Below are 14,804 nucleotides of genomic sequence, written 5' to 3'. Positions count from 1 at the left end.
TTTTTTGACTTCGCGTAGGACAGCCGCCTGTGCGTGCGTGTGCTAAGCTTCCGCCGTTCGTATACGACGATAACATAAGACGCGCCCGGTGCGGTTCACGAAAGAAGATTCAAAGTTAACTTGCGTCAATTGCGGTGTGGAAATTAGTGCGACCATTTTGGGAATAAAGTGGTGAGTGCTTTACTTCGTTAAGTAATCAACTATAAACCGGTGTGTGATGGTGTCGATGTGAAAAATATAATCCGATCGAGTGAATTGATTGTTTGATACTGTGCTTCAAGGAAAAGTGAAGAAATAAGTAAAATAATCTCACAGTGTTAAGTGATGGTAACAGTGTATCAAGCGTCCTCCAGAGGTGTTTTTGAATGAAGAGAAAATCTGAAAGTGTTTCAATAGAGTTCTATAAATTAATTGAATTGAATTAAAGTGTGCTCTGAAGAAGATTGTGAGCTGCCCCAGCTAAGGCCTAACGAATTTGTGTGTGACGGTGTGATTCCGGCGTGCGTCCTCTAGAAATCCTTCGTCCTGGATCCACACGCGAGCAAGCTGAGCGCTATCGTTGGACCCCAAAATGCGCACGTGCTCCCAGTGGAGGACGGGCAGCTAGAGCGGGCTTCTATGAGGTTCTTCCGGAAGAAGATGAGCCTCCTCTACACGGCCACCTACCGGTACAAGCGGGCACTGCAAACAATGGCGGCGGGAGTGTTTCTCATCTACATGACGCTGGTCCTCTACCAGAACGTCTACGGGTACGACGGTGCGGACAGTCAGTCCGATCCGGACCGTGTCGCCGCAGGTGACAATTACCAGGTGAGCAGCAGTGAAGTTTCGCTTATCACAATCGGGAAGGCCGACATTCCGAGAAAAACAGGGAAAAACAAACCTCTAATGTTGGGAACGGTCGATCGAAAAACGGTTTCGGACCTGATAACGACCCACACTCATTGACATATCTGCCACACATTAATTATCCCAAAATCGGTTCAAGTCTCGGGTTGGGTGTGTGTGTGTGGTTACGGCTAGACGTGGAATAGGAAGACAAAACACAAAACCCACCATTTCCAAGTGTGGTGGGAACCGAGCTGGCCGGCTGGCTAGAAATCAATTTCTCAACTCCTCCACTGGCAGTAGTGTGTAGTGTGTTTATCTTTGCCAAAACAAAGAAAAAACAGGCATTGGAGAAGCTGAAGGGAGAAAAAAACGCCAAGATATACGCCGGTAGAGAGAAATAGCCAAAAAATGGTAATTTTTCCCTAGCCCGATACCGATACCGATGGTGAAGGTTTATCAATCCGTTTTGCCTTAATGTCGGCGATGTCGAGATGCGCTGACGGGAAACGTGGGATATCTGTTGGGATGGGAAGTCTAGTGATAGTGACGCACTGTGGGACGAGGATGGCACTCGTGTGCCAGAGCCATGGGGTTGACGTAAGTTGCGAAAAGGGTTTTAAAGTTTTGTCGAAAGTTATGCTACAAGAGTTTTTGAATATTGAGGAAATTTCATAAAGGCAGGGTTGCTCTAGTAATCTTTTCAATTTTGAGCTCATCATCATCATCATCATTAACTGAAAAATGGAATGCAGAACGCAGATTCTAATAAATTTATCTTTCAACATGGTGAAGCTTAAGGATGGAACTCAAGCAAGAAGTTCGATATAGGTTTATATCTGTATCTGGCCTAAAGGATTATTAAAGCATTAATGGGCAAAGACACAAACTATCAGAGTCTGACATAGTCTGATTGAAGTTGTGATGAACTAAATAAGAAGAAGTGAGAAGTAGTCAATCGCTATTAAGGGCAAGATAGTCCAAACGGCAGGACCGGGGTTCAAATCCCATTCGGACCCGCAGTGATGACGGACTATCCAACTATGCGGCAGCAATAAGTCTACTAAGCTGGAAATTCCAGTCATGACTTAACGAAGTCCTTTGGCCAAGGAGAGGATACAACGATCCAATGAACTATTTCTAAAGCTCCTTACTGATACTTGCTGATCTGATCCTTTGTTCTTGCCAAGTATGGCATGAGATTTATATCCGATTTTTGTGATCAATGTCAATCCTCTGAGCTCTGATTTGCTTAACATGCCTAAGGAAGACATTGTTTTCGTCTATGTACAGTAAAGCCTTAAATTAGTGTTCCTTAAAATCAACATCATAATTTTGTAGATGTGTAGAACTTCAAACAAAGGCCTGCAATTTATTAGAACTGACTTATGACAACTCTGAAACTTGTTTTAAGAACGTTCTCCTCTACAAAAGACAACCCTTGAACGCGTCCTAGAAAGAGAACATTCTGGATTTCCATACCTGAGCAAACTATAGCTTTAGTTGCTTAAATTCCTAGAATGATTGTTTGACTTTGTTCCCACTGTTTTGGATTACATTAATTATAAGTCACCCAGGCTCTTTCCTAATCATACAGCTCCGAAGCATATCCCTTCAAATTTGCCAAACTAATAGCAGACCAAAGAGCGACGGAAGATACCCTCAACAAATCCCCAGACGATATTAATAACGATAATGATATTTATCGAGCCCGATTTGTACGCACACTCTTTCATTTGCATCGATCTTGTGCATCGATCGCGATCCAAACTCCCCAGACTCTGTACAAAACTTCCAACTTCCCAAACGATTTACCTTCAACGCTGCTCTGTCTTCCGTTGGAGATGTTGTTTTGGTTTTTTTGCTGCTGCAACACACGGCATGTTTCCCGAGGTCGCGAGTCGCACCAGAAACGAAGATATCAAACACCTGCCGCAGAAAAAAGGGCGAACGTCGTGAGACGTCGTCTCCTCCTTCACTTCCACCAGCGATTCCTCAGCATTGTTCGTACCTCCATTGAAGAAGGTCAAAAAGAGGAGAGCTAGGAAAGGAAAGAGATAAGACACCGGGAATTGGCCCCCACAACTGTAAGAAAACCACCACCACCATCGCCACCATCTGCCTAGTGGATTTCTGTTTTCTGTATCTCAGTTGGAGCGAGATGTGGCGAACGAGTTCCGCGAGCTCGCTCTAACCTACCTCGGGAGTACCCAAGCAGCACCGAGAGCATCTTCTTTCATCGAATGTCGATCTGGAACGCCGTTGAAAGGTTTAGGGCAGTGGTGAAGGCATGATCGCAAAGCAAAACTCACCCCCCCGAAAAGATCCGCTGGTTGATGAGACTTTAAGAAAAACGTAAAATAACTGGAACAGCATATCTCACGCGGGAGTTTTGGGAGTTCTTTACTGAGCTTCTCCTTTGCCGTTTCCCCGGCTGGAACTATCTGCGGGATGTGCAATTTATTACCTCACTCTTTTGTGGCTCGTATTCAACTCCGTCCTTACTGCGGACTGCGGACCGTCGCTTCGGTTCGTAGGTCCCATGTGTTCGGCAGCCGGATCGATCACCTTTACCGATGATCGTACCCAGATCGGTGTGTTTTGGGGTCGACCGAGAACGTGTTATTATTACCTATGCTGCAATATGCTGCTCCACCGCCGACTCCACCGTTGCACACTGATTATGTTGTGATAAAGCAGTCCTTGCTCCGTGGGGTTGTTGGAGGCAGGCCGACCTGTTCGTTTCTGCCGTCTTACTTTGCCCAGTGCAGTGGAAAGCCCATCATCAGCGTCAACTATCATCAGGTTGATCGGCTGATGGTTGGGGCTGGTAAGAGTTTATCGGAGGCTGGGTCATGTGTCTGGTGTTGGGTTGAATTTTTCTATTATTATTTTTAACATCATATTTGCAACTCATTTACCTTCTTGGTTATCTAGTTGGATTTTTCTTTCTTCAAGCTCATTCTTTCCTTTTTCATTTTTTTTTATTCGCTTTTAGTATTTTAGTCTTTTTATAGTAAGACATGAAATATTTGTGCTATTTTTTATGTTTTGTTTTGCATCAATAGTTGAGTTCAAGATTATGATTTTTTTATAAATTTTCGTTTAAGCTTTAAGTAGATTTTTGACTAGTTCATTTCATAAATTTTGGGATTTATTTAGCTGTTTTTCTGTCTTATTAAATATGTTTCTATGATGATGGATTTTTCCTTTCATGGATTTTCTCTCTTCACTTGTGTTTATTTGTTTGTCTATTTTTTTGCATGTTTCTCTGTTTCATTTGATTTTTGCTTCATTTTTTGACAGGTTTATTACTTATCTTTTTCCGTTCCTATTTCTATATCTGTTTCTTTATTTTTGTTTGAGATTCTAAAATTTTAGTCATTGTTTTTAAATTTCTTATACTCTGTGTAGCATTAAAAATTTTGCTTTTTTAGTCAAAAAAAATGTGAATACGTTTAACTGCCATCAATTCCAAAGTCGAAAAAATCTACTTAAATATTAAATTCAGAATAAACTAGTATACCAATTTTATTGAACCACTTCCTCTTAAAAACATGTTTAATATTCAACAATTATAATACAAACATGTTCAAACTCGTTTACCGACATCAACCTGCTGTAGATTGTATCACCCACAAAATGCATTCGGTTCGGTCCACGGTAGTACAGTGGGAAAAAGCCTGTTAACCACCTGTCATCTTTTGGACTCCATTTTCCCTGCACGCTGCAAAGCGAAAGCAAACTGTTGAAGATGCATCTCGCAGAACCGAATTTGCACCGCAGTCGGGTTAAAGATGCACCAGTTCGGTGCACTGCATCTGCACCAGCAACGGGTGAGAATTGTGTGCACGACCGCGATGCACACCGACCGACTGCTTCATCGACCCATCATCCAGCGTTCTTGGCGCTGAGCGTGCAAGATGGATGGCCCGCTTTTTTCGGTACTCCACGGAGCACTCCACTTGTGCTCGCTCAAACGAGTAGCTCATTAAACGTCATCGATGAGAAACGGGCTCGGAGCGAAAGAGCGAAAAACTCGAGCGGAGGAGCTGCAGCTAAGAAATCGAACCGAACTCCCCAAAGGGAAACTGATGCCGAAAAGTAAACTGGTTTTTCTCGGTACCTTAGTGTGTAGCCGGTGGTTCGGTGCAGATGCGCTTTCGATTTTTGACTTGTTGTGGGAAGAAAACGATGGGTGTTTTCTTCTTATTTTACGAAACGAAGATGTGTTTTTCCTTCGCGTCCAACTGTTGTCTTTTTGTCGTGTTTATTTCGTTTGTCATTTCAATTTGATGGTTGTTGATCATCAATTTTCGATGACGAACACGAGATTAATTAGAGGTTTTTGCTTTACATTTATAATTCGAACTTTATATTTTATAATGCACTTCATTGGTATTTTGCTAGTATTCCTATCAACTACAGGCGCCTCTCAGTAAGCCATTAGGCCATACTTGTTGCCTTACTCGCTTAAATGAGTTGGTGATCGGAATTATATATTCAATTTAAATTTCGTTACGTCCAGTCCAGTCCTTTGAGATAGTTAGAAGTTTTTCGTAGGGAAAATATTTCTCAACAGCTTTTTGATTTAAATTTTCTAGTTTTATAGTATTATGGAGAAAATAAATTTACAAGAGCAAGCTAGATTAAGCTGATTAAGATTGATAAAGCTAGATTTCTCACATTACAATATTTTTAAGCTCAAATTCATATTAAATTTATTTAAAGTTTTTCTAGAGAAGTACTTAGCCGAGTGTCTTGCCTGTAAAAGCTACATAGCAAGCAGCCATAAACGTTAAGAAAAAATTTATTAACGTGTTGTGTTAAGCTGCCTGTGTTTTTGAACGATTTTAAAAGCCATTCCAATAGTGGAGAAAAATATTTTCCCTAGGTGTTCGTATAGTTATGTTATCTAGAACTCACTAGAACATCAATTTTAGCTAACTCTGCCAGTTCTTTTTTTCTTTTAAAAACACAGGTGATCGTATAGTTGTGTTAAGGACTGTATTCCGCTATCCAGTTGCAATAGATGATTCGAACCCTAAACTGAGGTTTACACTGTACCCAATACCTTCGATCGTTTCCAGTGGGATCGATTCAAAGCATTTCTCTGCTAATGTTCAGCTAGATCTCTATCGTTTCATTTACTCTGAAAAGGTTCTGCTACTGGTTTAAAGATGATTTACTTTGCTGTGTTCCATTAAATTGAATATTCCATCTCACTGTTTCGGTCTTCACTTAAAAGGAAAAGTTATAAGATTTGAGCCAAAAGTACTCTGATAACCCTAAACATCACTTGCTATTATTTTAAAACAAATTCAAATCTAAAGCTGAAACCAGCGGCACACAATGCTTCTCCAACTCGCTTGCAAAACAACACGATCCGCACAACAATGTTTCTCCTTTTGATCGTCTAAAGGCCCTTATTATGCTTTCCGAGTTCAATCTATTGGTTTACCTAAAATTGAGTTTTCTTCAGCTTCAACTTCAAACCATCCATGTGCGCATTGCGATTCGCTCTTCAAAGAGAATGCAACAGTTCAATTTGGAGCACCCTCGGCGATAATGAAGTCCTCCCGCTGCGGCGATCGAATCATGCCGACATTGTACCTTGGCAGCATATTGAGTTAAGTTTTTGTGTAATTTCCGCTCACCCGTTTCTTACCATTGTTCCACAACAACACGTAATGGGGTTTTCATTTAATTTGGAAAAAAACTGTTTACTTGAAAAGATTTATCAATCAGCGGTCGGCAGCAGGAGGTACGTAACTCATTAAGCTGGTGCAACATTGTCACAACGTTATGACTCACTCCGAGGGCCGTGTATGTCAAACAGCCGAAAGTTAACCATAATCGTTAAGACACTAACGTTAATACGCTGTACAATCGAGCTTTTGCAAACAAACTGTCCTTCATACCGGTGCCGTGGTTGAGGCTGCTGTAATGCACACATCATCAGGAACAGGAACAGGTGATGCTGTTCCATCCGACACCAAAAGTCAGTGAGCCTTATCCACTCAGCCTTTCCAAAAAAAAATTTCCAATAATTTAAAACACTGACAGAGAAACGGAGAGCGAGCGAGAGCACTCAAATGGAAAGCTAAACAAAAACAATGGCCAACACAAACAGTTTGGTCAAATATTGATGTTTGCATCGAACAAGCATCACCAGCAGAAGCAATCCAAGCCCCGGCAGCAGCAGCAGCAGCAACAGTGTGGTGAGCGTTATAATCACGCCAACGCCAGAAAACAACAAAAAAAGCGCTGGTGACTTGAACGCACCCGAGGTCAGAAACTGCGAGAATTGAAAGTAAAACAAAAGACCCCAAGACTCAAGATTCGGTGATGTCGTTGGTGCCGGACAGAAAACCTTAGAACGAATCGAATTTGCTCCGTTGGACGTCGCGTTTCGTTTTAAATGTCATTCTTGGTGGGGTTTTGGACGGCATGTAAAGACAACAGCACAAACGACACTTTAACGCAAGTGGACAATGTTACGCATAATGAATGCGTAAGCTGTCGTCTAAGCAGGGAAGCACGTTTTCGCTTCCTAACCATTTACAATTCATTCGCAACTAAAAAACACCGGATTCAAGTTATCTGCTCGCGCCAATCGGGCAGTTCTTGAGCATAACGAACCTACCGAAACTGTCATGAGCTTCATGCTTCGTGGCTGCTTCGGCCGCAGTGAAGAACATATGCTGGTAGCTACGAATAGACAATGGACACGAAGCAAGGCATAGACACAAACAGGCGCAATGAATGAAACTCCACCTCACGAAGAATCCAACCAAACTTCAAACAAAGAGGAAACTCCCGGGTTTCGGACGCATAAAAATCGGGCCCCCGACGCATATCAAATGCTCAAATGCGTTCTCCGCTGCGCCGAAAAGCCTTCCCTACACTAAAACCACAATGATAAATTGAGCTAATGGCGTTACTACCACGATGGGGCACTCGTCGCCTTCCAAATGTCCAGCCAAAAAACAAAGCTTCAAACAAATGAAAAGCAACTGCAAAATGAACGATCATTTGCCAATTGCGAAGTGCCTCGTTTGCGGAACAGAAAGGGTTTCGCTCTCGTTGCTTTAATAGCGCATTTAATAAGCTATCTGAGGGAGGCAAAAAAAACGCAAAACAAAAACGCAATGACTGATGCCCGCAGAGGCTCAGAAAACCTGTTCCACCATTATCTTAGAACACGCAATGTGTAATTTTCACCAGTGCAGTGTAGCCGTGTTTTTGGAGGTTTAAGTAACGAATTTCCAATTTTGGTTTGAAGCTGCAAAAAGCGCCCTTAAGCAGCTTGAAAGGATAACTCCAAACTTCTCGAGAGGACCAAGAAGTCTTCGGGAACTTTCACGAAGCAGGAAGTCAACCTGTCAAGCTTACCGTCCTTGGGCAACGATCGAACGCTAATCGATCGAGAGTTGGCGAGAGCCTGCAGATACACGTCCCCCAAAACTGCAGTTCAACAATGCTCGAACGGTGCGTTGACTCGCCCGAAAACTACCAACAATTTTCTCCCCACCTTCCAAGAACGGTTTACCCCTCTTCTTCAGATGTGTGCGTACGGGTCAACACGCAAACACTCTCAGAAGCGTTTAAATCCAGCTCAGAGCACCCATCAAGAAGCAAACGCTTTCCATGGGCTCGGAGCACCAGTTTTCCGTTCGCTCGCCTGTGCACACCAACACGCCATCGCTTGTGGATCATTTGTATTCTGATTGGAAAATTAGCGGAAGCTTTTAAGGCATCGGCCCACCGATCGGGCCGTGATCGCACGCGCACACACCACCGATTCGGAATCATCATCAAAGCCAAGCTCGGTCGAAGTTTGGATGGTGGCTTTGTGGTGGAACTGCGTGCGGATCAGAAGCCGACAAGACAAGACGGAGACCCGAGAAAGGCAACTAAACGGGGCGATATATGCCTCTTTTACCGACCGGATGTGACCAGGAGGATCATGTGCACGTGTACGTGTGTTTGGAGGGCCCGAGAAGCCTAACGAGACGCTGAAAGACATAGGGAAGCGCATTAGAGCTCGATTGATTTCGCTGACTAATCGATTGTGAAACGATGTGGTGTGGCTGCTTAGGTGGTGGGCGCGGGTTTGCTCTGGTTTCGAGCGCTACTTAGCGAGAGTTTGTTGAACTGTTGAAGCGGTAAGAAGAGATTGATTTGTTATTTGAATGAGTTCTAGGAAGAGAAGTGATTTAAGCAGGCTAGAAGAAGGACACAGGATTAGAAGGAAAGAGTTTCTGTTCATTAGCTTCTAAGCTTGGCAGTCTTTTGGAGAGGAATTTAAGGATGTAAAGGTAGTTAATAATGAGGATGCCAGATCATTTATTGGAGAAAGCATGTAGGACACTCTACTATAGGCTTTAAGTACAACTTTTAGTACCGAGGAACATCTCAAGAACCTATCGCATCTGGATATTTCTTTTAAATATTCCTATAGTCTTTTGGAAATTTATCGAAGGTAACCAGATATATCCAGACATAAGAGACAAGAGAACCTATGTGAACAAGAGTAGACCAAACATAACTTAATCGGAAGATTGAAGGAGGCCCATAGCTTCCAGAGCCCATAGTTCCTGTAGACGTTTGTATAAGAATTGGGTCCAAGCGTTCTTCTTATTCTTCCTTGACTCTTTTACCTCCAGAGGTCATGGCCTGTCATTTTTGACTCTCTGTGACTTGATTGTACCCTGAGCAGTCATCCCTGCGTACGGAGAGCTGATCTGGATGGGATTTGAACACCGGTTCTACCGTCTGAAGACCACCTCGGCCACCGGCCCCATAACAAGTGTTGGCCTTCCAATAACGAATTCGAACAGCAAGTCGTCTCCAGATGTATTCCGATCGTTATCATCTCAACATTCCTAGAATACCATCCACTGTTTGATCTTCAGAAACTCCACATCTCAGAGGCTCGTCCTATAACGATCATGTTCAAGCCCCGCTTCTGATAACGTAAAGCAGACAGCAAACACGTCACAGGTACAAACAACAACAACACACAAACGTTACAGATCAACCTCTGCAAAGACGCATTCACATGTCATAATGCTGACGACGTAAGGCTGCCGCTGCCCTTTTAACATCCACGAGCTCCGTTCCGGCACAAGTGTGACAAGCGATCGTTAAAATGTGTGTACAAATTCCGGGGAAATTCTCCACCAAACCGGGAACTCATCTGGGCCCCCAATCCCGGCATGATCATTTGTTTATGATTACAAGCACACTGCACTCGCAATGTTGCCTTTTCGGTTCGGCTCGATCCGACCTTGCCCACCTTGTGCGGGGAAGACTCCCGGTTTCAATGGAACTAACCACGTTCGAAATCTGATTTTATTACACTCTTTCCTGTGTGTAAGAAGAATGGAACAACACGGACAGAGCGACGACCATCGCCCGTTTTGCGGTTCAACACATCAACGAGTTCATTTGTTTCGGGGTCTTGTTTTTTTATGAGCTTCACATTATGACACCAGTGATGTGGATGTGGGAAACGGGCTGGAGGGAGGAGGATAAACAACAAACAAACGAGAAGGGATGAACTTGCCCTGGCGGTGGTATGCCCTAGCGCTGCCCCGACCGCGTGAACGCACTTCAATTAGATCAACCAGCGTACCGTGACGAAGACACATAAATCCACACGCAGTCTGCCAACACCGCACACACACGCTCGATGGGTCCCGGGAGGTCTTAAAGTATGCTAAAGAATCACCCCGCCCTTCCCGCCGAGCCCCATGTGCCCCGGCTGCTGCTGTTATTTTCCTGTTATCGTAAAACAAACGATTTCTACCGACTGCAAGCGACGAACCTCAGATTTATTTTTCCTACGATCGGGCTAATAACTTTCCTCCCCTTTCACTACTTTTCCCGTGCATTCTTCAGGATCGAAGGTTTTTTTTTGTGTAACCCACCATCTAATACACTCCTCACATGGCTCCTCACATAGCTTCACATTGTCTTGATGCTACCAGTTGCTCTTGCATTTTAATAGCGGTAGGTCGGTCACAGCCCAGAGCGAGCGTAAAGCAATTGAAATTTATTCGAATTTAATCAGTGCAAACAGTCGACGCTTGTTTCGGTAGACAAGCTACGGGCCTTATTTGTACTGCACGGATGGTGATGAGCGAAGAAGAGCATGTGGTAATGGTTAAGCCGCTTCGCTGACCATGACTACCGTGGGAACGGACGAGCTGGTGCGATGGAGTTCTAGGCGGGAGTCTAATTCCTAAAACTTTTCGCTTCTTTATTGCGAACGCACGCAAATTTCTTTTTCCGTTGTTGCAAGTGGTCCACACCATCGCCCTCGAATCTGAATCCATCGGTCAGCCGAGGGACTCGGTAAATATTGACCCCGGGAAAATAATATCTCCGGCCGACCGACTCGAACTTCTCGAACGGTGCGCGGATAAGATAAGCGTAGATAGCAAACTTCAAACGAACATATCAGTTCCGGTGATGCGTCGGCTTTCGTTTCTACTTTTCTCGAGTTGCTTTTTTTTGCGGCTGGTGTAAGGTGAAAGAGGCGTGTGCGTTCGGTTTATAGGTTATGCATCCTATCGAACCGGATATTTTGCAACGAAAAAAGACGTGTCTGACGTTCCTTGGAAGTTAGTTGATAATGATGTTTTTTGTTTGCTGTGTCAAACTGGACAAACAAGGCTTAAACAGAGTAGATAGGAGTCATGTTCTGTGCAGGTGAAAGAGCTGAGGTTTCTCAAGTACTGTTCTATTCTAAGTTGGGAGTCCTAAAATGCCAAGCTCTTGAAGACGTTTTTTTAAATCCTCCCAAGATTTCCAAGACCAAGACAAATCGGGACAACTTCCTACTTGCAATGGCGCCATTCTATCCAACCACAGCCACCTGACACAGTGGGACATCGCCCGGGTCGTGGCATTCACCTCCGCCGCTTAACACCACACGTTCGAACGGTTAAAATCCATATGAATTTGCCAGAGTTGGCAAGCATGTAAGACCGTTCACCACCAAGAAAACGGTCTCGAAAATGGTTTCTCCCTAACACGATCTGTTTGCATACATTCGTGACAGTGTCAGCTCCGCTGGAGATTTTGTTTTCCGGTCTATTTCTTGCCCATGTACGCTTTATCGAGGGAAGTAACCAGCAACTGCAGACTGCCGGTGCTGGTGCACCTGCTGTGCGACAGTTTCGCATTTGAATACCGTTTTGCATACCAACTCGTAGGAAATTGTAGAATTCACCTCGGGAGATCTAGTTATCTGACATTGCTACCGCAAAATCACGATCACGATCTTGGAACTTAATGTCCCTTTCTACAATGTCGTGCAATTGAGGTCGACGCCGATCTCTGGAAGTCCGAGTGAACTAACACATTACACCCGTGAACTTGAAGGTTGACAGTTGAACGACATTTAATTTGCTCGTCGCCCTCTCTTCTCATCCGATTAAGACAATTGATCGTTTAAAGGAAAATCATCTAATGCAAACTCTCCTCTCCTTCCATTCCAGGATCTGCAACCATTCGGTGGCGCAATGATGGCGCTTGGTGGTGGTGGTGCTGGAGCCGGTGGTGGTGCGGTTGGTCCCGGCCCCGTTGCCGGCCTGGATCTCGTCGACGCGAGTGTAGTGATAGCGAAGCGCGATAACTCTGCACCGTTCGCGCGTGCAGCCAGTGATAATGAGCTAGTGCGTGCGGATGCGAATAAATTAGTGACCGGTCCGGGCGATGATCCACGGCGTCGGACACTCGACGGGCAGCACCGGATACCGCCGCCGTTGGCCGTCACCGGCACACCCAAACCGCCGACCACCGAGCTGGACGATCTGCTGATCAGTGTGAAAACGACCAAAAGCTACCACGACACGCGGCTCGAGATGATCATCAAGACGTGGTACCAGCTGGCCAAGGAACAGGTAAGGAACCAGCCAACCCTTCCGTGTGGCCCAACCGCACGCCATTTAATTATTATTCCAATACCGTTCGATGGCGGATGAACGCGCTTTGTTCTTGTGCCGACCGCAACCGGCACAACCGTAAATGGGAAACCGACCTGGCAGAGCAGGCTTTTGCACACGAAATGTTTCTTTTTTTTTGCTGCGCATTGCAACAAACTTCCGTTTTTTCGTTGCGTTGTAGCGAGCTACTGCACATTGGCGTGGGACAGTGATAGACATTGCTATAAGTGTATAATCTTTTTCATTGGTGAATTACTCTGCAGAGAATGTAAAATTGCCCAATATGGTAGATGTGAAATACGAGCAAGACATAAATTTGGCCCTATATGGATGGATAAAGCAAAACTTCACAAGCTTTGTGGACATATCCTTGGGAATCTATAGGTCTGGTCCTAATATTGGTTCAAACATTCGCTTGTGATAGTTTCGATATTGTATTAAAAACTGTTTATCATATTAAAAGATTTTTGCTGGTAATAATTGACACTCTAAAAATTGAATATTTTCAATTAAAAGACAGTAAATAAGCCTTACCAGATCTAATTTTGAATTGATTTCAGATATGAGATCTGATTAACGCTCTTCCGTAACAGGATAACGCTTTTGGTAAATCACTTAGTCAAAATCCTTCTCTTAAGAACAGTTCTTGTATAAATCAAGTTAAAATGTTCACTGTTTAAAAACGTTCAAAGGCAATGTTGGGCCCCTCTAATTGTGATATTAGAGGAAAACAACAGGATTTTCCTTGCCGACGAGCTACCGCTCCTACCGCTCCTAGTATCCTAGGAGTCTGCCACTTCTTTAACGTCTCGCCCTATAAATCATTTTCTATTCTTTAATTTTGCTTCCGTGTGTCAAAAGTAATTCTGAAGATCATGCAATGCCACCAAGGTTTTAGAAGTTAATTTTCTGCTTCTCGAAAATAATAACATCAAGTCAACATTTCTTTCAAAGTATCTAATTTCCGACAAAAGGGAACCTTGCTCGTGCAAGCCTTAGAGCTAACAAGGATTGTTTCCTACAATAAACTTCATGGTTTTTTTTAATAGACCCAAATAGGAAAACAGTCATCAGATTATACAGACATTCAATAAAATATTGAGGCATGATTGACAGTAAAGTATTCTGATCTGAAACGCATCTCGTTTTAGGCCACAAATGAGAAACAAATTTTTAACAACCTTTATGCACTTATAAAACTGCCCATCACTGTAGTATATTTTAGCTTAAGAAAACTCTTCCCACTTTATCTATCTTTCAGCTGAATTGTAGAACTTACAGTTTTTTTATTACCAAAGTTATTTTTCTCCATTGCAAGATGTGGTTCTTGAGCAAGAAAAAGCACCCGTCACAACAAAGACGCTGGAAAAAAAAAACGCGAAAGCACACCAGCAGTTTTGATGCCTAGTGACGAACGGCAATTGTTCTGCATGACGAAGCGTAAACTTCAGAAAACCGCACACACACACACGCACATTCAGGGGCGGTGACTTGGCTTTAAGCAAGCCCACACGTCCCTTTGCGCAGCGCTCGTTTCGTTGTTCACCCAAAGTGCAAGGGGGTCTGCATAAGTTTGCATTCAGCATAAAGCATATTAAGAAACCTTTACACGCACGCTCGTGTGTGTGTGTGTGTGTGTGTGTGTGTGTGTGTGTGTGTGTGTGTATGTGACTCTCTAGTCGGGAAAGGAAAAAACTTTTCTTTGTCCACAATAGCCAGCATGCCTGCCTTAACTTCCGAGGCGTATGTAATTATTTCTTGTGAAGTGTAAAATGATAACTTATTCAGGTGATAAGAAAACAATGCACGGGACGAGGTTTCCTCCCGGCCTTTTATTCTTGTTTGTCTTCAAAGCTTGGGATAGAATGGGGCCGCGTAATCGGGCATAATTTAAGTCACAATTACGTGGCGTTTTTTTTTTTTCTTCTTTCAAAGAAAATGGTTGCTCAAGGGTTGTTAATTAGAGGTCGGCTTATGGTTCAAATCCCATAGTTGAAGCCCCTTTCCAGGATTGACCCA

General features: G+C 43.7%; 1 protein-coding gene across 2 annotated transcripts in view; it reads left to right on the top strand.

Annotated features, from left to right (window-relative positions):
* The window catches only part of LOC118509600 (fringe glycosyltransferase), a 118,838-nt gene continuing 104,034 nt past the window's right edge, over nucleotides 1-14,804 (top strand). For both annotated transcript variants that reach the window (XM_036050391.1, XM_036050392.1), the window contains exons 1-2: nucleotides 1-810; nucleotides 12,339-12,743. In XM_036050391.1, the coding sequence (XP_035906284.1) occupies nucleotides 619-810; nucleotides 12,339-12,743 (597 nt within the window). In that variant the 5' untranslated portion in view covers nucleotides 1-618. The remainder of the gene's footprint in view (nucleotides 811-12,338; nucleotides 12,744-14,804) is intronic.

The sequence above is a fragment of the Anopheles stephensi genome, chromosome 3, assembly GCF_013141755.1.
Source record: "Anopheles stephensi strain Indian chromosome 3, UCI_ANSTEP_V1.0, whole genome shotgun sequence".
Lineage (NCBI taxonomy): Eukaryota > Metazoa > Arthropoda > Insecta > Diptera > Culicidae > Anopheles > Anopheles stephensi.
Note: the sequence above shows the minus strand (reverse complement) of the source record. Positions and strands in the feature narration are given on the sequence as shown.